The sequence below is a fragment of the Gymnoscopelus microlampas genome (genome assembly GCF_963454915.1).
Source record: "Gymnoscopelus microlampas genome assembly, chromosome: 1".
NCBI classification, from domain to species: Eukaryota; Metazoa; Chordata; class Actinopteri; order Myctophiformes; family Myctophidae; genus Gymnoscopelus; species Gymnoscopelus microlampas.
Window position 1 is genome coordinate 7,583,329 of NC_139962.1, and position 25,424 is coordinate 7,608,752.

The 25,424-nt window shown below is 44.4% G+C and overlaps 1 protein-coding gene across 1 annotated transcript; it reads right to left on the reverse strand.

The window, feature by feature from the left end:
- Positions 1–21,753: 21,753 nt before the first annotated feature.
- On the reverse strand, positions 21,754–24,435 carry LOC311048297 (dynactin subunit 1-like). Its single transcript, XM_084061513.1, has 5 exons — positions 24,355–24,435; positions 23,490–23,681; positions 22,890–23,009; positions 22,303–22,455; positions 21,754–21,857 (listed from the first exon to the last, which is right to left on the reverse strand). Exons 1-4 carry the CDS (start codon positions 24,430–24,432, stop codon positions 22,405–22,407), a joined length of 441 nt encoding a protein of 146 aa, XP_083917639.1. The 5' UTR covers positions 24,433–24,435; the 3' UTR covers positions 21,754–21,857; positions 22,303–22,404.
- Positions 24,436–25,424: the final 989 nt, after the last annotated feature.

Here is a 25,424-nt window from a genome sequence, read left to right on the forward strand (position 1 = left end):
GCTCCGCCAGGTGGATGCTGTACAGATGCTGGAGGACACAACAGTAGTGAGTTACTTACAGACAGACAAGTAACAAGCATGAATACGTTGAATGCGTATTAATGCAGACCGGGCACATGCACAGTTTTTCCATGGAGACACACACACACACACACACACACACACACACACACACACACACACACACACACACACACACACACACACACACACACACACACACACACACAAATGTGTGCATGTTTTAAATGCTAGATGGCAGCCTAGAGGTCCTGTATTGTTGTTACCTGGTAGTATTGGATGGCCTTGGTGAGTGGCTCCACTTGAATGGTCTCATCCAGCTGGTCTTTGTGCAGCAGGTCGATGAAGTAGTCCAGAGAGCGCTCGTGGACGCTCATTTCAGAGTACAGAGTGCCCATCCTCTTAAACACCTCCACACTGCAGCCACTCATAGCCCTGGATGAGAGGAGGACATGACAATGGAAGGACAGATAATGTTAGAAGTGGCGAGAGTGGAGAGACCGATAACGTTAAGGTTTTTGTGATACACAGGACGCTCAAAAGTAATGCATTAAGTGTGTTTTCAAACCAGTAGTGCGTTTGCTTTGTTCAGATTCAGAACCAATATGATACAATGTTGCACTTTCCCTTGCAGCAAAAATAGCAGATTGTTGTGAGCTTGTAGAATTGCTAGTTTCGCTATTTGTCATACGGTATGACGGTAAGTATGTAGGGCTTAAGTAGTTAACAGAGGACAAAACTTATAAACGAAATACGAGCGAGAAAAGTTGTCTCTCATTGGACTGAATTTTTATTGAAGATGTTCAATACATTGGGAATAAAGGTGTTCAGTTCTGGATAGCAACATGGAGCATTACCAGAATCTTTTAATTTATTTGGAATCTTGTTATAAAGTTTTAGCATGGTGGGTATTCTCCAATGACAACATTCCCAATTTAGTCTCATGTGCGATAGTCACTCACTGTTCATATTTGTGCAGAGTGGCCTGCAGCAGGCCCAGGGAGTAGACCAGTCCTGAGGCGAAGCTGAGCTGCTCTCCACGGGATCCCCTTATCGCGGTTCCCTGCAGGGGGTCACCGTTCAGGTCAAACTTCTCCTGGGCCTGCTTGCTGATCAACTCCGCCTGCAGGGGAAATGACACACGGACATGTTGGGAACAGGTGGTAAGCAGAGCCTGAGCGATACATCGGTTGGCTGATATATGGCCATTGTTTTACTTATTTGTTGACGATCAGTATTGTAATTATGCAGCCGATGTGTCCCAATGTTTTACCACTTTCAACAGAGTGTCCCTATTTGGGCATGTCATTTTAAGTGAACATTAACAAACGTTTTCAAAACAATAACAAAAATAGTCGATCTACAAGCTCACGACACATTGTGAGCTTGTAGATAGGCTATTTCTGAAAATGTATGAACAGGGCTTATGTTGTTAAATACATTAAAATACTTTTTTTTTTACAAAAGATCGGTCAGACATTAGTGGTCTAGGACTCTCCAAAATCAGGATCGACCCCATGTGGCATTGGTCAGACTATTCTTTTCATTTTTTTGCAGATCACACACACCTTGCAGATGAGCCTTGGAATGAGCAGCAGCACCAGGATACAGTCGTGGTCTCCTCCATGGCGGAGGAAGGACTCAGGCATGAAGGCGGTGAGGAGGGACACCTGGCGGTTAGCCTGGCCCACCTCCATCTTCCTCAGTTCCATCTCGATGGCCTGGAAGACACACAGTCAAGGTTGGGTATAGAAGTTAGGAACCATATCCAAACTGCCAGGTACCCATGAAAATGAAGGAATCGGAATTGATAAATATCGTAATAATTTTAGGATCCAGAAATGATTATCCTAATTTTATGATACTGTATGAGCGGTTACTATTCATTACTCTTCTTAAACTTTTATTAATGTAAAACTTTTAAACTAAATGTCCATTGATGCCATTAACAAGAATTATGATCACGTAAGCCTAGTGCTCAGTTAAACTGGATACAACCTTTTCCAATCCATTTCTTTCCAGTATGGCTTGGCTTGAGTTTTGTGGTAGTGGTACCAAAGTGTCACTTTAGACATTTTATTGTCATTGGATTGATTCAAATCCCCATCAACTCCCAATCAGATTCCTAGCATTCTGACATTCGTCTCAGCCGTACCTTGGCAATGCTTTGATCTCTGCAAACTTTATCTTGAAATCAAACATCTCTGCAGGAGGATGCAGCAGGACCTGCTCAGCGTTGGCATTCTGCTGGTTGGTCAGCTCTCTGTTGGTCTCCTGGTGCACAGGGAAAAGCACACACAGACAGCAGTGAGCAATGTGCATTTACTGACGACCTACTGATAATCATAGCAGCTCACTTCTCATTCCTGTGTGTGTGTGTGTGTGTGTGTGTGTGTGTGTGTGTGTGTGTGTGTGTGTGTGTGTGTGTGTGTGTGTGTGTGTGTGTGTGTGTGTGTGTGTGTGTGTGTGTGTGTGTGTGTGTGTGTGTGAATATACTTGAGGGCCACGTGTCCCCATAAGTATAGTAGAAATTGACCTTGTGAAGGCCATTTTCCTGGACACCACAAGAGAATTTGTGAACAAAGACGTTTAGAGCCAAGGTTACAATTAGGAAAAGATTCAGGTTGGGGTCAGAATTAGGATTTAGAGTTAGGTTCAGGGTTACAAACGGCAAAAAAACTCATGGGGGAAAAAATGCATTTAAAACGAAAATCCATCCTAAAATGTTGCGGTAAGTAAGTATAGTAGTACAACGTGTATGTGTGTGTCGAGCCAAAACTGAGAGAAAGCTCTGAAACCACATCTGGGAAAAAGGGACATCCAAGATGGCTGCCAATGGCCTTTGGGACATCCAAGATGGCTGCCCCTACACAGGCCTTTGGGTGTCGGCTCATTAGAGATTGGGTGTCGGCTCATGGCAAGCAGCAGAAAAGAAGCTGGAGGTGCTCAGTTGAGCAAACAACATTGGAGGGAGAAGAGCTCAAACCAACTCCAAAGAAGCTCCAAACCACTTCAAGTTCCACACACTGTGTTTGGGTTCGACATGCCAATGGTCTGTAAATGTTTCAATCTCCTTTTGCTGTTTTTAAGTGCTGCTTAAATGTTTGGTGCAACTGCTAAAGTTTGTTTGGCTTCAGAGCCTTATTGTAGTACAGCAGCACAGCATTGTTTTCAAATGTTTGAAGAATTTATTTACTCTTATTTGCTGAAAAGTAAAGTTTAAAGGGATGATTGGCAAATGGTTTGAAATATTAAGTTAAAGTTAAAATAATTGTTTAAAACTACAAATGAAGCTTGAAGTTAAGAGCTGAAGTTTAATGTCAAAAGCTAATGTTAAAAGGACTTTATTTCAAAGTTTATAAGGAGGAGTAGGAAAATGCTGATTCACAAGCTCAGATCAGCTGTGTTCATTATTTAACGAGCTTCAATTATCTCTTCAGAACTTAAATGGTCTCTCTAAAGAGTTTAAAATGTTTGTTTAAAAGTTAACTTTAATTCATGTTTAAAAGTATAATTTAATGTTTAAAAAGTGAATTCAAAGACTTGATTTAATTTTAAAAACTTAAAATGCCTAAACATTTAAAAGTCTAAAATGGACTTTATGTTAAAGAAATAATTTACTGAGTTTAAGAACAATTGAATGTTTAATTTATTTAAACAGGTTTAATTTTGCATTGAAGTTTAAAACGGTTAATAATTCATTTAAATAAGTAAAAGTAACGATGTTTGAGTAAATGTTTTGTCAATTACTATTTAATAACACACTAATTCCAACGCTATGTTTGAAATTAGAAACATTACTTAGAAATGATTTAAAAGTAAATGTTTGGTAATTTACTACTTAGTAACGAACTTATTACAACACTTTGAAATTGTAAACATGGTTTAAAAGTTTGAAAGATGTTTATTTTTCTGTTTTGAAATGGCAATGTTAGTAATTTTTCTTCTGTTTCTTTTATCTCGAAGGTTTACGACCTGATGATTTGAAGCTCAAACAACAAAAGAAGCCAACAAAACTAAAGTTGGAATAAAAAGTTTGAGTTTTCATAAACTGAGTTGTCCAATCATTTGAACCTGAACTGAACCTGTGGGTGAACTTGACAGTCGTAAACCACAGCAGCAGCTTGGACTGGAAAGCTGTGGACAAAGGAGCCTCAAGCAAGAGGACAAAATGGCGGAAGAAGGCTTGGGGAAGTCGGTCAAGGACCTCAAGAAGGAAAGGACCGTGGCAAAATGCAGCTTCACAAAACAGGCAAACTTCATCCTGAGAGGAGGGAACACAATGCTACAAGAGGAACTGAAGGAGGAGTTCACAAAACTGTCCTACCGCTTCAGGAAGTTAATGGAGGCAAATGACGAGTACAGATTTGGACTGGAGGCCGATATTAAGGATGTGGATCCAGGAGCGGATCTCGATGGAGAGCAGGAGGCTGACATTGCCAATTCTATCAAGGAGGCTGAAACAAAGCAGGAAGAATTGAAAGACTTTGTTCTGAAAAATCTGTGGGGAAGATACGGAAAAAGTGAACTCGAGACAGCCCTTCTCGAAGCAGAGATGACAGTAGACCAAGCAAGAAATGTTCCTGTTGCGAGTGCAAATTGTGAGGGCTTCGAAGTGCTCCTCACTCTGGTGGAGAAGAGGGTGAACCAGGCCGTCTCATCTACGTCCTTATGGGAGAAATGGACACCTGAGGACTTGAAAGATCAAATGAGAGGAAGGATCAAAGATATCTGTGCATCAAAATCCAGGCTTGAAGGAAGGAGATCTGAATTTGCAAATGCACGACAAGGCACAGAAGTGAAACCTCTACATCATCCACCAGTAAAACCAATAATCAGAATAAAACCAACCACCTTACCCATCTTCAATGGAAGCAAGCGGGACTATCACCGATGGCGGAAGGACTGGGAGAGCCTCCAACGACAAGGAGAGCCATCTGGATCACCAGAGGTAAAGAAGATCCAGCTTATGGAGAGCGTGGAGGAAAAGATTTCAAAAGAATTGAGACTTTCCAGCTATTCAACTGCAGCTGAAATGTTCCGTGTCTTAGAGAACAGATGTGGCAACAACTCCACCATCACAATCGAAATCCTGGAGGAGCTAGAGAAGACACCACCTGTCAAAGGCAGCCATCCAAGGAAGGTCATTGACCTAATCCAATCTGTAGAAAAGGCCCTAGCAGATCTGACGGAGCTGGGCAACTCTGGAGCAATTAAAAACCCACTTGTGATCAAGTCAATCGAGAGCAAATTGCCTGAGTTCATAAAGAGGGACTGGGTGATGTTCATGGTTGACCCCAAGAACAATGTCAAGGCAGACACCCATTTTGACATGCTCCTGACCTTCCTGAAGAACCAGGAGGATGTCCTTGAAAGACTCGAGCAGCTCAGGGTTGTGGACAAGGAGAGGCCTGACCGTTCTGACAGATATGGGAGGAAGATTGGCTCGACAAGAACCACAAGAAAGGAAGACCTTGATGTTTGCGGTGTCTGCGGCGATGGTGGGCATAGCAACAAGATCTACTTCTGTAGAAAGTTCAAGAGACTTACCTTGCCTGAGAAGAGGACTGCGATGGAGAATATAGGAGCATGCAGCAAATGCCTTGTCTGCCATGAAGATGATGCTGGAAACTGTAAAGACATCTTCCTATGCAGGAATCCAGAATGTAAAAGAAGAGGCGGTGCTCCAGACCACCACTACCTTCTCTGCCCAAAAGGAGGGTTCAAGAGAAGTGAAGAAAGAAAGGTGGTGAAAGAAGGTGGAAGAAACATCAGAGGAAGAAGTAAACTAACGGAGGAACAAGAGCAGTTCTTGTCTGAACTATCCCCTGAAATGTCAGAGCGTTGCAGAAAGACTTTTACCAACAAAACGTCAACGACACTTGACACTTCCGGCCAGTCTGAGCTCCTGAAGACGAATGGGCACTCCGAACTCCCAGTTATTATGATGCTGCTTCAAGTTACTGCTAATGCTGGGGAGAAGATTGGAACGCTAATTGATTTAGCATCCGACACTAAGTACATAACCCACAAGGCTGCAGGAAGACTCAGACTAAGGAGTGAGAAGATAACACTTGTCGTTCACGGAGTTGGAGGAATGACCATGGAGGTGAGGACCAGACGGTATCTTCTCAAAGTAAGAGTCAAGACTCCAAAGGGAACCGAGAAAGCTCACGAACTGGTCTGTTATGGTTTGGATGAGATTGCCAAAGTGCATCAAGTAATCGATCCCAAAAAGCTCCACAAGTTCTTCCCAGAAGTTAAGATCGAAGATCTGAAAAGGCCAGAAGAAGTTGAACTCCTCATAAGCCACCGTGAGGGAAGACTGGCTCCGCAGAGAGTGAGAGTAATTGGCGACCTAGTCCTATGGGAAAGTCCTCTGGGCAAAACAGTCGGCGGTGCTCATCCAGACTTGGTCGAAGAAGTGGAGGTGGCAGCATATGAGTCCAACACACACTTTGCTCGCTCCATGAGAACGGCTGCAGTCAAATATCAAGAGCTCACTGGTCCCACAAGCCCAACAACTGAGACAACACGGCTTCTGAAGAAGGATGCGGCTCACACAACTACCAGTAACCGTGAGTTCCTTGAGTGGTGGTACTGGGACAGCATCGGAGCTGCATGTGAGCCAAGATGTGGAGGATGTCGGTGTGGAAACTGTCCACCAGGAGGAAAAGAAATGACCCTGGCTGAGGAGAAAGAATATGAGATCATTAAAGGAGGCCTCACCTACAAGAAAGAGGATGCTCACTCTCCATCTCCACACTGGGATGCAAAGTATCCTTGGACTGAAGATCCTGCCACTCTCCCCAACAACAGAAGTGCAGTCCAGGCCTGCTTCTTAAGGATGGAAAAGCAACTGAGCCGAGAGCCGGACTGGAAAGTCGCCTATGGAACCCAGATCCATGAAATGGTCGAGAGAGGCGCAGCCATAAAACTCACCAAGGAAATCATGGACAAGTGGAAGGGGCCAGTGTGGTATGTGAGCCACCTGGTGGCGCCAAACCCTCATTCAGTCACTACGCCAGTTCGTATTGTATGGAACAGCAGCCAGAAGTACAGAGGCGTGAGCATGAATGATCTTCTTCTGAAAGGACCAGATGTTCTCAACCCCATTAGAGCTGTCCTGCTAAGATTCAGAGAAGGTGTGCATGCAGCCCTTGGAGACATAAAGAAGATGTACAATTCTGTCTGGCTGGAGGAGCGTGAGATGCATCTGCACAGATTCCTCTGGAGAGACAGCCCAGAAGAGGAGATCAGTGAATATGCAATTACCAGAGTCAACATCGGGGACAAACCTGCTGGTTGCATTGCTCAGTTGGCCATGAGGGAAACAGCAAACCTGCCCAACTTTGCCCACTTGGAGGAGGAACGCAGAGTCATTGAAGAGGACAGTTATGTTGATGACCTCTTAACCTCCCACAACGACCTGAAGACTCTTGACAAAATCACAACAGGAGTTGAAGAGATTCTGAAAGCTGGCGGTTTCTTCCTTAAACCATGGGTCCGATCCAGTCAAAGTGGGAGGAAAGGAACGGACCAAGACGTCCCAAAAAAGGATCAAGGGAAAACCCTAATTCTTCCAAATCAAATGAGGGAAGAAGACAACAAAGCTCTGGGCATCGGCTACCAAGTGGACGAAGACAAGCTGTACATGTTAACCTCCGTTAACTTCTCTAAAAAGAAAAAGAAGATGAGAGTTGGCAAAGATCTTCTCGAAGAGGAGGTGAGAGCTGAGACACCCAACCCATTGACACGGAGGGCTCTCTTAAGCCAAGTAGCTGGACTGTACGACCCAATTGGCCTAGTTGCACCGGTCAAGCAGAAGGGAGCAATTCTTGTTCGAAAAGCATTCCAAGAAGGAGGGGGTGGCAAGCTGACCCAAGAAACCTGGGACCAACCGCTCTCAGAAAGCCTCAGAGAAGAAGCCATACAGCTTTTCGAGGAGTATGTGCAGCTTGGAAAAGTTAAATTCCACAGAAGCCTCACACCAGCTGACTGGAAGGGAAGGCCTTGGGGCATCACATTCTCTGATGGAAGTGACAAAACCTTCGGAGCGGTGATGTACTTAAGATGGGAGACAAGTCATGGCATTGAAGTTCGATTCGTGGAATCAAAAGCCAAGCTGACACCTCTACTTCAAAAGGGAGATGCTGTAAAAGCTGAGATATGTGGCGCAGTCTTCGCATCCAGGATCAGGAAGTATGTGGAGAAACACGCTCGGATGAAGATCGAGAGATGGTTCCATCTGCTTGACAGCCAAACGGTCCTGGGAGCAATACAAAGAGACAGTTATGGGTACCAAACCTTCTTTGCAAACAGAGTGGGTGAAATCCAAAAGGCTGGGCCAGTGCAAGACTGGTGGTGGATCCGTGGTGATCAGAACATTTCTGACATCATAACAAGAGGGGGCAAACCTGATGATTTAAGGGCAAATTCCACATGGCAAGATGGACCAGAATTCCTGAAGCGGCCAGTGGAGGAATGGCCCATAAAATCAGCTGGAGAGGTTGCTGCTCAAGCCAGAGAGAGTGTAAACAAACTGCAAAGGAAAGCATTCTCGGCTGCAGTCACAGGAGCCCAAGCAAAGATGAGTCAGCAAAAAGACCACCCTCTGACCACTCAGGGAATGGGAACAACCCCCAAGCAAACGCCAACTCTTCCAAGGCGCAAGGGCTGGATTAAAGACCTGGTGGAAATCAGAAGGTTCAGTAACCTATCCAAACTGGTGAGAGTTATCGCTTGGATCTGTCGGGCTGCCAAACAATGGCTCAGGAGGAAATGCCATAGCCCTAAACAGCCAAAGTGGGAGGCAACAGCACCCAAGCAACCTGGCCTGACTGGAAAGGAACTTGAGGATGCACTTGAAGACCTCTTCCTCGCAGCTCAAGAAGGCATAACCTTTCCAGACACAACTCTCAGCAGATTGGCAGTATACAAGGACGTGAACTCTGGACTTCTAGTTTGCGGTGGCAGAATCCAGATGTTCAACGAGGACAAGACTGCAGTGGCAGTTCTACCATTTGAAGCTTGGGTCTCTTCATTGCTGGCACAGGAATCCCACCAAGCAAACCATGAGGGGGTAGCAGGAACCCTTCTTCGGATGAGGAAAAAGGCCTGGGTGGTAAAAGGACGGAGCCTGGCCAAAAAAGTGGTTGACAGCTGTGTGGTGTGCAGGAAGAACAGAGCAAAGCGCTGTCAACAAATCATGGCTGACCTGCCTCCAGAGCGAACATGCCCAGCTGCACCATTTGAATTTACCACCATGGACCTGTTCGGGCCTTATGAAGTGAAGGACGAGGTCAAGAAAAGGACCAGACTGAAAGTTTGGGGCATCGTCTTCTGTTGTATGGCCTCCCGAGCCATACACACTGAAGTGGTGAGTGACCAGTCATCTGAAGGTTTCCTGCTGGCCTATCAAAGGTTCACTTCACTGAGAGGGCACCCCAGAAAACTTTGGTCAGACCCAGGCTCTAACTTTGTGGGAGCAAAACCTGCCCTGGAAAAGCTCTACAAGTTCCTTGACCAGCTGAACAAGACTGAGCTTGAAGCCGTAGCTGCCAAACATGGCACAGACTGGTCTTGGAAAATCCACCCTGCAGACTCTCCCCACAGAAACGGTGCAGCAGAGGCAGCTGTCAAAATAGTAAAACAGGCCTTAAGCAACCTCGGTGGAGATGGTGTTTTCACGTGGGGAGAGTTCCAAACGTTTCTCTTCATGGCGGCCAATCTCACAAATGAGAGACCCATCGACGCAAGAACGCAAAGCAGGGAAGACTGTGTCGAATACATCACGCCAAATTCTCTGCTTTTAGGACGTGCCAATCCAAAGGGAGACCCTGGAGACTTCCAGTTTGATGGCTATCCATACAAAAGGCTTCAAAGTATACAAGCAGCGGTCAGCAAATTCTGGAGGAGGTGGAGCCAATTGGCTGGGCCCAATCTGTTCATAAGAAGCAAATGGCACACCAAAGAACGGAATGTTGCTGTTGGAGATGTGGTCTGGTTGGCTGACCAAAATGCCCTTCGAGGACAATACAAGCTGGCCAGAGTGGTAAATGTCAACACTGACGACAAAGGCATCGTTAGAGACGTACTGGTGAAGACCTTTCCCAGCTATCCTGTGCCCACTACAAAGGCAAATGGCAAAGAGATGTCCAAAACGGGGAAAAGGACTAAAGGGCTTAAACACAAAATCCCCGCAACTATTCTGCATAGAGATGTCAGACGACTTGTCATCCTAATTCCCATTGAAGAACTGGCAGAGTAAAGGACTTGTGTGACCTCTCTGGGATTGGAAACCCAGAAGGTCAAGTGGGAGGTGTCGAGCCAAAACTGAGAGAAAGCTCTGAAACCACATCTGGGAAAAAGGGACATCCAAGATGGCTGCCAATGGCCTTTGGGACATCCAAGATGGCTGCCCCTACACAGGCCTTTGGGTGTCGGCTCATTAGAGATTGGGTGTCGGCTCATGGCAAGCAGCAGAAAAGAAGCTGGAGGTGCTCAGTTGAGCAAACAACATTGGAGGGAGAAGAGCTCAAACCAACTCCAAAGAAGCTCCAAACCACTTCAAGTTCCACACACTGTGTTTGGGTTCGACATGCCAATGGTCTGTAAATGTTTCAATCTCCTTTTGCTGTTTTTAAGTGCTGCTTAAATGTTTGGTGCAACTGCTAAAGTTTGTTTGGCTTCAGAGCCTTATTGTAGTACAGCAGCACAGCATTGTTTTCAAATGTTTGAAGAATTTATTTACTCTTATTTGCTGAAAAGTAAAGTTTAAAGGGATGATTGGCAAATGGTTTGAAATATTAAGTTAAAGTTAAAATAATTGTTTAAAACTACAAATGAAGCTTGAAGTTAAGAGCTGAAGTTTAATGTCAAAAGCTAATGTTAAAAGGACTTTATTTCAAAGTTTATAAGGAGGAGTAGGAAAATGCTGATTCACAAGCTCAGATCAGCTGTGTTCATTATTTAACGAGCTTCAATTATCTCTTCAGAACTTAAATGGTCTCTCTAAAGAGTTTAAAATGTTTGTTTAAAAGTTAACTTTAATTCATGTTTAAAAGTATAATTTAATGTTTAAAAAGTGAATTCAAAGACTTGATTTAATTTTAAAAACTTAAAATGCCTAAACATTTAAAAGTCTAAAATGGACTTTATGTTAAAGAAATAATTTACTGAGTTTAAGAACAATTGAATGTTTAATTTATTTAAACAGGTTTAATTTTGCATTGAAGTTTAAAACGGTTAATAATTCATTTAAATAAGTAAAAGTAACGATGTTTGAGTAAATGTTTTGTCAATTACTATTTAATAACACACTAATTCCAACGCTATGTTTGAAATTAGAAACATTACTTAGAAATGATTTAAAAGTAAATGTTTGGTAATTTACTACTTAGTAACGAACTTATTACAACACTTTGAAATTGTAAACATGGTTTAAAAGTTTGAAAGATGTTTATTTTTCTGTTTTGAAATGGCAATGTTAGTAATTTTTCTTCTGTTTCTTTTATCTCGAAGGTTTACGACCTGATGATTTGAAGCTCAAACAACAAAAGAAGCCAACAAAACTAAAGTTGGAATAAAAAGTTTGAGTTTTCATAAACTGAGTTGTCCAATCATTTGAACCTGAACTGAACCTGTGGGTGAACTTGACAGTCGTAAACCACAGCAGCAGCTTGGACTGGAAAGCTGTGGACAAAGGAGCCTCAAGCAAGAGGACAAAATGGCGGAAGAAGGCTTGGGGAAGTCGGTCAAGGACCTCAAGAAGGAAAGGACCGTGGCAAAATGCAGCTTCACAAAACAGGCAAACTTCATCCTGAGAGGAGGGAACACAATGCTACAAGAGGAACTGAAGGAGGAGTTCACAAAACTGTCCTACCGCTTCAGGAAGTTAATGGAGGCAAATGACGAGTACAGATTTGGACTGGAGGCCGATATTAAGGATGTGGATCCAGGAGCGGATCTCGATGGAGAGCAGGAGGCTGACATTGCCAATTCTATCAAGGAGGCTGAAACAAAGCAGGAAGAATTGAAAGACTTTGTTCTGAAAAATCTGTGGGGAAGATACGGAAAAAGTGAACTCGAGACAGCCCTTCTCGAAGCAGAGATGACAGTAGACCAAGCAAGAAATGTTCCTGTTGCGAGTGCAAATTGTGAGGGCTTCGAAGTGCTCCTCACTCTGGTGGAGAAGAGGGTGAACCAGGCCGTCTCATCTACGTCCTTATGGGAGAAATGGACACCTGAGGACTTGAAAGATCAAATGAGAGGAAGGATCAAAGATATCTGTGCATCAAAATCCAGGCTTGAAGGAAGGAGATCTGAATTTGCAAATGCACGACAAGGCACAGAAGTGAAACCTCTACATCATCCACCAGTAAAACCAATAATCAGAATAAAACCAACCACCTTACCCATCTTCAATGGAAGCAAGCGGGACTATCACCGATGGCGGAAGGACTGGGAGAGCCTCCAACGACAAGGAGAGCCATCTGGATCACCAGAGGTAAAGAAGATCCAGCTTATGGAGAGCGTGGAGGAAAAGATTTCAAAAGAATTGAGACTTTCCAGCTATTCAACTGCAGCTGAAATGTTCCGTGTCTTAGAGAACAGATGTGGCAACAACTCCACCATCACAATCGAAATCCTGGAGGAGCTAGAGAAGACACCACCTGTCAAAGGCAGCCATCCAAGGAAGGTCATTGACCTAATCCAATCTGTAGAAAAGGCCCTAGCAGATCTGACGGAGCTGGGCAACTCTGGAGCAATTAAAAACCCACTTGTGATCAAGTCAATCGAGAGCAAATTGCCTGAGTTCATAAAGAGGGACTGGGTGATGTTCATGGTTGACCCCAAGAACAATGTCAAGGCAGACACCCATTTTGACATGCTCCTGACCTTCCTGAAGAACCAGGAGGATGTCCTTGAAAGACTCGAGCAGCTCAGGGTTGTGGACAAGGAGAGGCCTGACCGTTCTGACAGATATGGGAGGAAGATTGGCTCGACAAGAACCACAAGAAAGGAAGACCTTGATGTTTGCGGTGTCTGCGGCGATGGTGGGCATAGCAACAAGATCTACTTCTGTAGAAAGTTCAAGAGACTTACCTTGCCTGAGAAGAGGACTGCGATGGAGAATATAGGAGCATGCAGCAAATGCCTTGTCTGCCATGAAGATGATGCTGGAAACTGTAAAGACATCTTCCTATGCAGGAATCCAGAATGTAAAAGAAGAGGCGGTGCTCCAGACCACCACTACCTTCTCTGCCCAAAAGGAGGGTTCAAGAGAAGTGAAGAAAGAAAGGTGGTGAAAGAAGGTGGAAGAAACATCAGAGGAAGAAGTAAACTAACGGAGGAACAAGAGCAGTTCTTGTCTGAACTATCCCCTGAAATGTCAGAGCGTTGCAGAAAGACTTTTACCAACAAAACGTCAACGACACTTGACACTTCCGGCCAGTCTGAGCTCCTGAAGACGAATGGGCACTCCGAACTCCCAGTTATTATGATGCTGCTTCAAGTTACTGCTAATGCTGGGGAGAAGATTGGAACGCTAATTGATTTAGCATCCGACACTAAGTACATAACCCACAAGGCTGCAGGAAGACTCAGACTAAGGAGTGAGAAGATAACACTTGTCGTTCACGGAGTTGGAGGAATGACCATGGAGGTGAGGACCAGACGGTATCTTCTCAAAGTAAGAGTCAAGACTCCAAAGGGAACCGAGAAAGCTCACGAACTGGTCTGTTATGGTTTGGATGAGATTGCCAAAGTGCATCAAGTAATCGATCCCAAAAAGCTCCACAAGTTCTTCCCAGAAGTTAAGATCGAAGATCTGAAAAGGCCAGAAGAAGTTGAACTCCTCATAAGCCACCGTGAGGGAAGACTGGCTCCGCAGAGAGTGAGAGTAATTGGCGACCTAGTCCTATGGGAAAGTCCTCTGGGCAAAACAGTCGGCGGTGCTCATCCAGACTTGGTCGAAGAAGTGGAGGTGGCAGCATATGAGTCCAACACACACTTTGCTCGCTCCATGAGAACGGCTGCAGTCAAATATCAAGAGCTCACTGGTCCCACAAGCCCAACAACTGAGACAACACGGCTTCTGAAGAAGGATGCGGCTCACACAACTACCAGTAACCGTGAGTTCCTTGAGTGGTGGTACTGGGACAGCATCGGAGCTGCATGTGAGCCAAGATGTGGAGGATGTCGGTGTGGAAACTGTCCACCAGGAGGAAAAGAAATGACCCTGGCTGAGGAGAAAGAATATGAGATCATTAAAGGAGGCCTCACCTACAAGAAAGAGGATGCTCACTCTCCATCTCCACACTGGGATGCAAAGTATCCTTGGACTGAAGATCCTGCCACTCTCCCCAACAACAGAAGTGCAGTCCAGGCCTGCTTCTTAAGGATGGAAAAGCAACTGAGCCGAGAGCCGGACTGGAAAGTCGCCTATGGAACCCAGATCCATGAAATGGTCGAGAGAGGCGCAGCCATAAAACTCACCAAGGAAATCATGGACAAGTGGAAGGGGCCAGTGTGGTATGTGAGCCACCTGGTGGCGCCAAACCCTCATTCAGTCACTACGCCAGTTCGTATTGTATGGAACAGCAGCCAGAAGTACAGAGGCGTGAGCATGAATGATCTTCTTCTGAAAGGACCAGATGTTCTCAACCCCATTAGAGCTGTCCTGCTAAGATTCAGAGAAGGTGTGCATGCAGCCCTTGGAGACATAAAGAAGATGTACAATTCTGTCTGGCTGGAGGAGCGTGAGATGCATCTGCACAGATTCCTCTGGAGAGACAGCCCAGAAGAGGAGATCAGTGAATATGCAATTACCAGAGTCAACATCGGGGACAAACCTGCTGGTTGCATTGCTCAGTTGGCCATGAGGGAAACAGCAAACCTGCCCAACTTTGCCCACTTGGAGGAGGAACGCAGAGTCATTGAAGAGGACAGTTATGTTGATGACCTCTTAACCTCCCACAACGACCTGAAGACTCTTGACAAAATCACAACAGGAGTTGAAGAGATTCTGAAAGCTGGCGGTTTCTTCCTTAAACCATGGGTCCGATCCAGTCAAAGTGGGAGGAAAGGAACGGACCAAGACGTCCCAAAAAAGGATCAAGGGAAAACCCTAATTCTTCCAAATCAAATGAGGGAAGAAGACAACAAAGCTCTGGGCATCGGCTACCAAGTGGACGAAGACAAGCTGTACATGTTAACCTCCGTTAACTTCTCTAAAAAGAAAAAGAAGATGAGAGTTGGCAAAGATCTTCTCGAAGAGGAGGTGAGAGCTGAGACACCCAACCCATTGACACGGAGGGCTCTCTTAAGCCAAGTAGCTGGACTGTACGACCCAATTGGCCTAGTTGCACCGGTCAAGCAGAAGGGAGCAATTCTTGTTCGAAAAGCATTCCAAGAAGGAGGGGGTGGCAAGCTGACCCAAGAAACCTGGGACCAACCGCTCTCAGAAAGCCTCAGAGAAGAAGCCATACAGCTTTTCGAGGAGTATGTGCAGCTTGGAAAAGTTAAATTCCACAGAAGCCTCACACCAGCTGACTGGAAGGGAAGGCCTTGGGGCATCACATTCTCTGATGGAAGTGACAAAACCTTCGGAGCGGTGATGTACTTAAGATGGGAGACAAGTCATGGCATTGAAGTTCGATTCGTGGAATCAAAAGCCAAGCTGACACCTCTACTTCAAAAGGGAGATGCTGTAAAAGCTGAGATATGTGGCGCAGTCTTCGCATCCAGGATCAGGAAGTATGTGGAGAAACACGCTCGGATGAAGATCGAGAGATGGTTCCATCTGCTTGACAGCCAAACGGTCCTGGGAGCAATACAAAGAGACAGTTATGGGTACCAAACCTTCTTTGCAAACAGAGTGGGTGAAATCCAAAAGGCTGGGCCAGTGCAAGACTGGTGGTGGATCCGTGGTGATCAGAACATTTCTGACATCATAACAAGAGGGGGCAAACCTGATGATTTAAGGGCAAATTCCACATGGCAAGATGGACCAGAATTCCTGAAGCGGCCAGTGGAGGAATGGCCCATAAAATCAGCTGGAGAGGTTGCTGCTCAAGCCAGAGAGAGTGTAAACAAACTGCAAAGGAAAGCATTCTCGGCTGCAGTCACAGGAGCCCAAGCAAAGATGAGTCAGCAAAAAGACCACCCTCTGACCACTCAGGGAATGGGAACAACCCCCAAGCAAACGCCAACTCTTCCAAGGCGCAAGGGCTGGATTAAAGACCTGGTGGAAATCAGAAGGTTCAGTAACCTATCCAAACTGGTGAGAGTTATCGCTTGGATCTGTCGGGCTGCCAAACAATGGCTCAGGAGGAAATGCCATAGCCCTAAACAGCCAAAGTGGGAGGCAACAGCACCCAAGCAACCTGGCCTGACTGGAAAGGAACTTGAGGATGCACTTGAAGACCTCTTCCTCGCAGCTCAAGAAGGCATAACCTTTCCAGACACAACTCTCAGCAGATTGGCAGTATACAAGGACGTGAACTCTGGACTTCTAGTTTGCGGTGGCAGAATCCAGATGTTCAACGAGGACAAGACTGCAGTGGCAGTTCTACCATTTGAAGCTTGGGTCTCTTCATTGCTGGCACAGGAATCCCACCAAGCAAACCATGAGGGGGTAGCAGGAACCCTTCTTCGGATGAGGAAAAAGGCCTGGGTGGTAAAAGGACGGAGCCTGGCCAAAAAAGTGGTTGACAGCTGTGTGGTGTGCAGGAAGAACAGAGCAAAGCGCTGTCAACAAATCATGGCTGACCTGCCTCCAGAGCGAACATGCCCAGCTGCACCATTTGAATTTACCACCATGGACCTGTTCGGGCCTTATGAAGTGAAGGACGAGGTCAAGAAAAGGACCAGACTGAAAGTTTGGGGCATCGTCTTCTGTTGTATGGCCTCCCGAGCCATACACACTGAAGTGGTGAGTGACCAGTCATCTGAAGGTTTCCTGCTGGCCTATCAAAGGTTCACTTCACTGAGAGGGCACCCCAGAAAACTTTGGTCAGACCCAGGCTCTAACTTTGTGGGAGCAAAACCTGCCCTGGAAAAGCTCTACAAGTTCCTTGACCAGCTGAACAAGACTGAGCTTGAAGCCGTAGCTGCCAAACATGGCACAGACTGGTCTTGGAAAATCCACCCTGCAGACTCTCCCCACAGAAACGGTGCAGCAGAGGCAGCTGTCAAAATAGTAAAACAGGCCTTAAGCAACCTCGGTGGAGATGGTGTTTTCACGTGGGGAGAGTTCCAAACGTTTCTCTTCATGGCGGCCAATCTCACAAATGAGAGACCCATCGACGCAAGAACGCAAAGCAGGGAAGACTGTGTCGAATACATCACGCCAAATTCTCTGCTTTTAGGACGTGCCAATCCAAAGGGAGACCCTGGAGACTTCCAGTTTGATGGCTATCCATACAAAAGGCTTCAAAGTATACAAGCAGCGGTCAGCAAATTCTGGAGGAGGTGGAGCCAATTGGCTGGGCCCAATCTGTTCATAAGAAGCAAATGGCACACCAAAGAACGGAATGTTGCTGTTGGAGATGTGGTCTGGTTGGCTGACCAAAATGCCCTTCGAGGACAATACAAGCTGGCCAGAGTGGTAAATGTCAACACTGACGACAAAGGCATCGTTAGAGACGTACTGGTGAAGACCTTTCCCAGCTATCCTGTGCCCACTACAAAGGCAAATGGCAAAGAGATGTCCAAAACGGGGAAAAGGACTAAAGGGCTTAAACACAAAATCCCCGCAACTATTCTGCATAGAGATGTCAGACGACTTGTCATCCTAATTCCCATTGAAGAACTGGCAGAGTAAAGGACTTGTGTGACCTCTCTGGGATTGGAAACCCAGAAGGTCAAGTGGGAGGTGTCGAGCCAAAACTGAGAGAAAGCTCTGAAACCACATCTGGGAAAAAGGGACATCCAAGATGGCTGCCAATGGCCTTTGGGACATCCAAGATGGCTGCCCCTACACAGGCCTTTGGGTGTCGGCTCATTAGAGATTGGGTGTCGGCTCATGGCAAGCAGCAGAAAAGAAGCTGGAGGTGCTCAGTTGAGCAAACAACATTGGAGGGAGAAGAGCTCAAACCAACTCCAAAGAAGCTCCAAACCACTTCAAGTTCCACACACTGTGTTTGGGTTCGACATGCCAATGGTCTGTAAATGTTTCAATCTCCTTTTGCTGTTTTTAAGTGCTGCTTAAATGTTTGGTGCAACTGCTAAAGTTTGTTTGGCTTCAGAGCCTTATTGTAGTACAGCAGCACAGCATTGTTTTCAAATGTTTGAAGAATTTATTTACTCTTATTTGCTGAAAAGTAAAGTTTAAAGGGATGATTGGCAAATGGTTTGAAATATTAAGTTAAAGTTAAAATAATTGTTTAAAACTACAAATGAAGCTTGAAGTTAAGAGCTGAAGTTTAATGTCAAAAGCTAATGTTAAAAGGACTTTATTTCAAAGTTTATAAGGAGGAGTAGGAAAATGCTGATTCACAAGCTCAGATCAGCTGTGTTCATTATTTAACGAGCTTCAATTATCTCTTCAGAACTTAAATGGTCTCTCTAAAGAGTTTAAAATGTTTGTTTAAAAGTTAACTTTAATTCATGTTTAAAAGTATAATTTAATGTTTAAAAAGTGAATTCAAAGACTTGATTTAATTTTAAAAACTTAAAATGCCTAAACATTTAAAAGTCTAAAATGGACTTTATGTTAAAGAAATAATTTACTGAGTTTAAGAACAATTGAATGTTTAATTTATTTAAACAGGTTTAATTTTGCATTGAAGTTTAAAACGGTTAATAATTCATTTAAATAAGTAAAAGTAACGATGTTTGAGTAAATGTTTTGTCAATTACTATTTAATAACACACTAATTCCAACGCTATGTTTGAAATTAGAAACATTACTTAGAAATGATTTAAAAGTAAATGTTTGGTAATTTACTACTTAGTAACGAACTTATTACAACACTTTGAAATTGTAAACATGGTTTAAAAGTTTGAAAGATGTTTATTTTTCTGTTTTGAAATGGCAATGTTAGTAATTTTTCTTCTGTTTCTTTTATCTCGAAGGTTTACGACCTGATGATTTGAAGCTCAAACAACAAAAGAAGCCAACAAAACTAAAGTTGGAATAAAAAGTTTGAGTTTTCATAAACTGAGTTGTCCAATCATTTGAACCTGAACTGAACCTGTGGGTGAACTTGACAGTGTGTAGTGATCTATGCACCTGCAGGCTGGCAGTGAGCTCTCTGTACTTGTTGATGGTCTGCTGGTAATCGGCCATGGTCTCCTGGGCAGCCTCAACTCTCTTGTGGGCCTCGCGGACCTTTCCCCCGCTCATGTCCAGCTGCTCTCTCAGCTCCATCTCAGTCTCCCTGCCGTTCTCCTGGAGCTCGTCGTTCATGTCATTATCCAGGAAATTCATGACCGTGGGAATCCTGTTATTAACTGTAAAAGTACATAAATAAATACATTCCCGGTTGTCAGGGGCAAACACTCTAACAGAAGTTGTCAAACAACATTTACCTGTATGTGGAATGGTCATTGTGAAAAATATATCAGTGAAAGATTATATCAAAAAGTAGCTTTTTTTTTTAATTGAAAAAATATTTTACAGGGTAGATTGGGGTTCCCAGAGATGAAGAATTGACCCCAGAGATGAATTGCATCAAATGGGGGTCTGTGGCCTAGTACACATAAAAATTAGGGGGGGTCCTTGAAATTCAAAGGTTTGAGAATCACTGACCCGTACAGACAGTAGAATGGGTGTATGTGTACCTGTGGTCCAAACATGACAGCGGCGGGTGCTCCCATCACGTCCGTTCCGGGCATGCGGCGACGGATCTTCTTGCAGAACTGTCTGATGTCGGAGCAGGAGGTGTCCAGGTCCTTCAGCAGGATGCAGAGGCTGGAGCTCTCCTGACCGGCGGTCAGGAAGGCCCGCAGGCGAGCCGACTCCACTGCCACACAGTCCAGGCCACTCTGGATGAACTGAGACACACCCATGGATTAAAGCAAAATACAATCTCACGACTGAAAAAGGTTTGTATGACCAAGTCGTAATGTGTGATTTGTGAAACAGTCGCAGGCGCATTGAGAGCATAGGTGCGCAACATGATGCCATAGAAGACATGCTGGCTTCTATGGAATACAAATGACTGAAATCAGTCGTGGCGAGAACTTGAATCCAGTCAACTAAGTATAGGGTTTAAGTGGTTAAAAGGAGAGTTTTTTCCTTGCCACTGTTGCCAAATGTTCTCTCAGGGGGGGAAACGTTGGGTCTCTGCTCTATATGTAAACTGTCTTGAGACAATTTGTTAAATTTGACTATAGTGCCAAATCACAACAGAATTAAAAAAAAATCACCAAATTACAAAATAAACTTCCTTAGTCTTATTTTGTTAGATCCGTTTGTCTTCACAGTTGCAGTGTACGTAGCTTGCTTTCGGCTTTAACGGGCAAGGGTGTGACCGCATTAAAGGTGCAGCAGACAGCAGCAAACAGGTATAGGGTTCGTTAACGTCGGAAAGGCGACATGTAACCCAGCAAACACCAACAAAAAATAAATAAAGACAAAATAAAATCACAAGGCGTTGAAATACCTTGATGTGGTCAGCCAGCTGCACGGTGCAGTCCTCTGTGAGCTCCGCCAGGTGGATGCTGTACAGATGCTGGAGGACACAACAGTAGTGAGTTACTTACAGACAGACAAGTAACAAGCATGAATACGTTGAATGCGTATTAATGCAGACCGGGCACATGCACAGTTTTTCCATGGAGACACACACACACACACACACACACACACACACACACACACACACACACACACACACACACACACACACACACACACACACACACACACACACACACACACACACACACACACACACACACACACACACACACAATGTGTGCATGTTTTAAATGCTAGATGGCAGCCTAGAGGTCCTGTATTGTTGTTACCTGGTAGTATTGGATGGCCTTGGTGAGTGGCTCCACTTGAATGGTCTCATCCAGCTGGTCTTTGTGCAGCAGGTCGATGAAGTAGTCCAGAGAGCGCTCGTGGACGCTCATTTCAGAGTACAGAGTGCCCATCCTCTTAAACACCTCCACACTGCAGCCACTCATAGCCCTGGATGAGAGGAGGACATGACAATGGAAGGACAGATAATGTTAGAAGTGGCGAGAGTGGAGAGACCGATAACGTTAAGGTTTTTGTGATACACAGGACGCTCAAAAGTAATGCATTAAGTGTGTTTTCAAACCAGTAGTGCGTTTGCTTTGTTCAGATTCAGAACCAATATGATACAATGTTGCACTTTCCCTTGCAGCAAAAATAGCAGATTGTTGTGAGCTTGTAGAATTGCTAGTTTCGCTATTTGTCATACGGTATGACGGTAAGTATGTAGGGCTTAAGTAGTTAACAGAGGACAAAACTTATAAACGAAATACGAGCGAGAAAAGTTGTCTCTCATTGGACTGAATTTTTATTGAAGATGTTCAATACATTGGGAATAAAGGTGTTCAGTTCTGGATAGCAACATGGAGCATTACCAGAATCTTTTAATTTATTTGGAATCTTGTTATAAAGTTTTAGCATGGTGGGTATTCTCCAATGACAACATTCCCAATTTAGTCTCATGTGCGATAGTCACTCACTGTTCATATTTGTGCAGAGTGGCCTGCAGCAGGCCCAGGGAGTAGACCAGTCCTGAGGCGAAGCTGAGCTGCTCTCCACGGGATCCCCTTATCGCGGTTCCCTGCAGGGGGTCACCGTTCAGGTCAAACTTCTCCTGGGCCTGCTTGCTGATCAACTCCGCCTGCAGGGGAAATGACACACGGACATGTTGGGAACAGGTGGTAAGCAGAGCCTGAGCGATACATCGGTTGGCTGATATATGGCCATTGTTTTACTTATTTGTTGACGATCAGTATTGTAATTATGCAGCCGATGTGTCCCAATGTTTTACCACTTTCAACAGAGTGTCCCTATTTGGGCATGTCATTTTAAGTGAACATTAACAAACGTTTTCAAAACAATAACAAAAATAGTCGATCTACAAGCTCACGACACATTGTGAGCTTGTAGATAGGCTATTTCTGAAAATGTATGAACAGGGCTTATGTTGTTAAATACATTAAAATACTTTTTTTTTTACAAAAGATCGGTCAGACATTAGTGGTCTAGGACTCTCCAAAATCCGGATCGACCCCATGTGGCATTGGTCAGACTATTCTTTTCGTTTTTTTGCAGATCACACACACCTTGCAGATGAGCCTTGGAATGAGCAGCAGCACCAGGATACAGTCGTGGTCTCCTCCATGGCGGAGGAAGGACTCAGGCATGAAGGCGGTGAGGAGGGACACCTAGCGGTTAGCCTGGCCCACCTCCATCTTCCTCAGTTCCATCTCGATGGCCTGGAAGACACACAGTCAAGGTTGGGTATAGAAGTTAGGAACCATATCCAAACTGCCAGGTACCCATGAAAATGAAGGAATCGGAATTGATAAATATCGTAATAATTTTAGGATCCAGAAATGATTATCCTAATTTTATGATACTGTATGAGCGGTTACTATTCATTACTCTTCTTAAACTTTTATTAATGTAAAACTTTTAAACTAAATGTCCATTGATGCCATTAACAAGAATTATGATCACGTAAGCCTAGTGCTCAGTTAAACTGGATACAACCTTTTCCAATCCATTTCTTTCCAGTATGGCTTGGCTTGAGTTTTGTGGTAGTGGTACCAAAGTGTCACTTTAGACATTTTATTGTCATTGGATTGATTCAAATCCCCATCAACTCCCAATCAGATTCCTAGCATTCTGACATTCGTCTCAGCCGTACCTTGGCATAAGCTTTGGTCTCTGCAAACTTTATCTTGAAATCAAACATCTCTGCAGGAGGATGCAGCAGGACCTGCTCAGCGTTGGCATTCTGCTGGTTGGTCAGCTCTCTGTTGGTCTCCTGGTGCACAGGGAAAAGCACACACAGACAGCAGTGAGCAATGTGCATTTACTGACGACCTACTGATAATCACAGCAGCTCACTTCTCATTCCTGTGTGTGTGTGTGTGTGTGTGTGTGTGTGTGTGTGTGTGTGTGTGTGTGTGTGTGTGTGTGTGTGTGTGTGTGTGTGTGTGTGTGTGTGTGTGAGAATATACTTGAGGGCCACGTGTCCCCATAAGTATAGTAGAAATTGACCTTGTGAAGGCCATTTTCCTGGACACCACAAGAGAATTTGTGAACAAAGACTTTTAGAGCCAAGGTTACAATTAGGAAAAGATTCAGGTTGGGGTCAGAATTAGGATTTAGAGTTAGGTTCAGGGTTACAAACGGCAAAAAAACTCATGGGGGAAAAAATGCATTTAAAACGAAAATCCATCCTAAAATGTTGCGGTAAGTAAGTATAGTAGTACAACGTGTATGTGTGTAGTGATCTATGCACCTGCAGGCTGGCAGTGAGCTCTCTGTACTTGTTGATGGTCTGCTGGTAATCGGCCATGGTCTCCTGGGCAGCCTCAACTCTCTTGTTGGCCTCGCGGACCTTTCCCCCGCTCATGTCCAGCTGCTCTCTCAGCTCCATCTCAGTCTCCCTGCCGTTCTCCTGGAGCTCGTCGTTCATGTCATTAATGGCCTCCTGTTGGGAGGACAGAAGAGGGGACCGACCGTCATGTGTGGTAGTATATACATTGTAAGGCGTAGAACAAAGCCAAATGCAGTGGTGGAAGGAGTACTCAAATCTTTTTACTTAAGTAAAATTATCAATACTACAATGTAGGAAAACTGTTACAAGCTAAAGTCTGGTATTCAAAATTTACTTGGGTAAAACTACAAAAGTAGTGGCATCAAAATGTACTTAAGGGATAGTTCACGCCCAAAATGACGTTTTCTATCGATTACTCACCAGCAGCGGTTCTGTATGGAGACACAAAGAATCTCCTTTGTGTCTCCATACGGAACCGCTGCCGGTCATCAAATTATTGGCTTAGGAATGCGACGGAAAGTTATTTTCGGGGTAAACTATTCCTTTAAAATACCTAAAGTAAAAGTATTCCTTATGCAGAATGTCCCATTTTAAGTTTTCAAAATGTATACCGGTACAAATCTTTTGTAAATAGCAGATCTACAAGCTCACAACGTGTCACTTCGTGCCACGCTGCAAGCTTGTACAACAATTTGGGGGTCCTTGACATGAAAAGGTTTGAGAACCACTGAGAGGGCGTTTGTAAAATGGGCCTCAGGTCTTAATGGGCTACAGTATGAAACACTGATTGCATGCAAGTCGGGGTGAAGAACACAGGTGCACTGACCAGGTCAGTGACCGTCTCTCTCAGCTCCCGGACTTTCTCCTCCAGGTCCAGGTTCCTCTCCGTCAGGGTCTCCACCATCTCCTCTGATTCATTTGACCAAGAAAATAATCGGTAATTGGATATCGGCCAAAATCGTGCATCCTTAAAATCCTTGCTAAATGAAAAAGCAAAGAATAAAGAAGAGGGGATTTATTTACGGCATTCAGCTGCTTTGTGATAACTGAAGCATCTGGACACCAGAAGGCAATTTTGACGATATAAAAAGCACAGTGTGTACTGAAACAAACAGCTTCTTTCAATCTGTCTTCTGACTGGAAAAGCACTACTTCTTAAATCAAGTCTAACACTGGCATGAAGCAACCAATAGATTACATCGTGATCCCTGCCCACTTTCCAGAATTCTGTCTTTAAGTTGGAGCAGGAAGGGACAAATATTTAGACTAAAATAAAGTCTTGATGTGGGAATAGATTTGCAAGTAAGTCAGGTCAGTGTTCTAGTTAACCAAAGTTATTCATGAATATAAATGTGAATATTAATTCCTATTCATGAACATTTTATAAAACCTATTTGCCTACAATTTTGAGGTATTTCTACTTCTACTCCACTACATCTCAGAGGCAAATATTGTACTTTTACTCCACTACAATTATTTGAAAACTTTAGTTACTAGTTACTTTTCAGATATAAATGATTACATTATAAAACATACCTTAACCACTTTAGCCTTATTTTATACATAGTCTATTTTCGACATGTGCGACAGTGAAATGTGTCTGGGCGGAAACAATTGCTTGACAGTTTGGTTCCGCCTCGACAGTTTCTCCACAATTTAGAGGCAAATGTGGGCACATAATCATAAATATGATGATCCTAATATACAATTGAGAGTGGCGCGCATGCGCGACCGACACGGTACGACCGACCGTGTACCGTCTACTCTCATACGGTCCTTTTCAACCCCAAAACTAGCTCCATAAAGAACCTCTCACTCCGCTATACAGCTCCGAGATGAGGCTCTATGTGGTTCTCATCCGGGATCGGTCGAACGTCCGCCAAGGCTCCGCTGTTT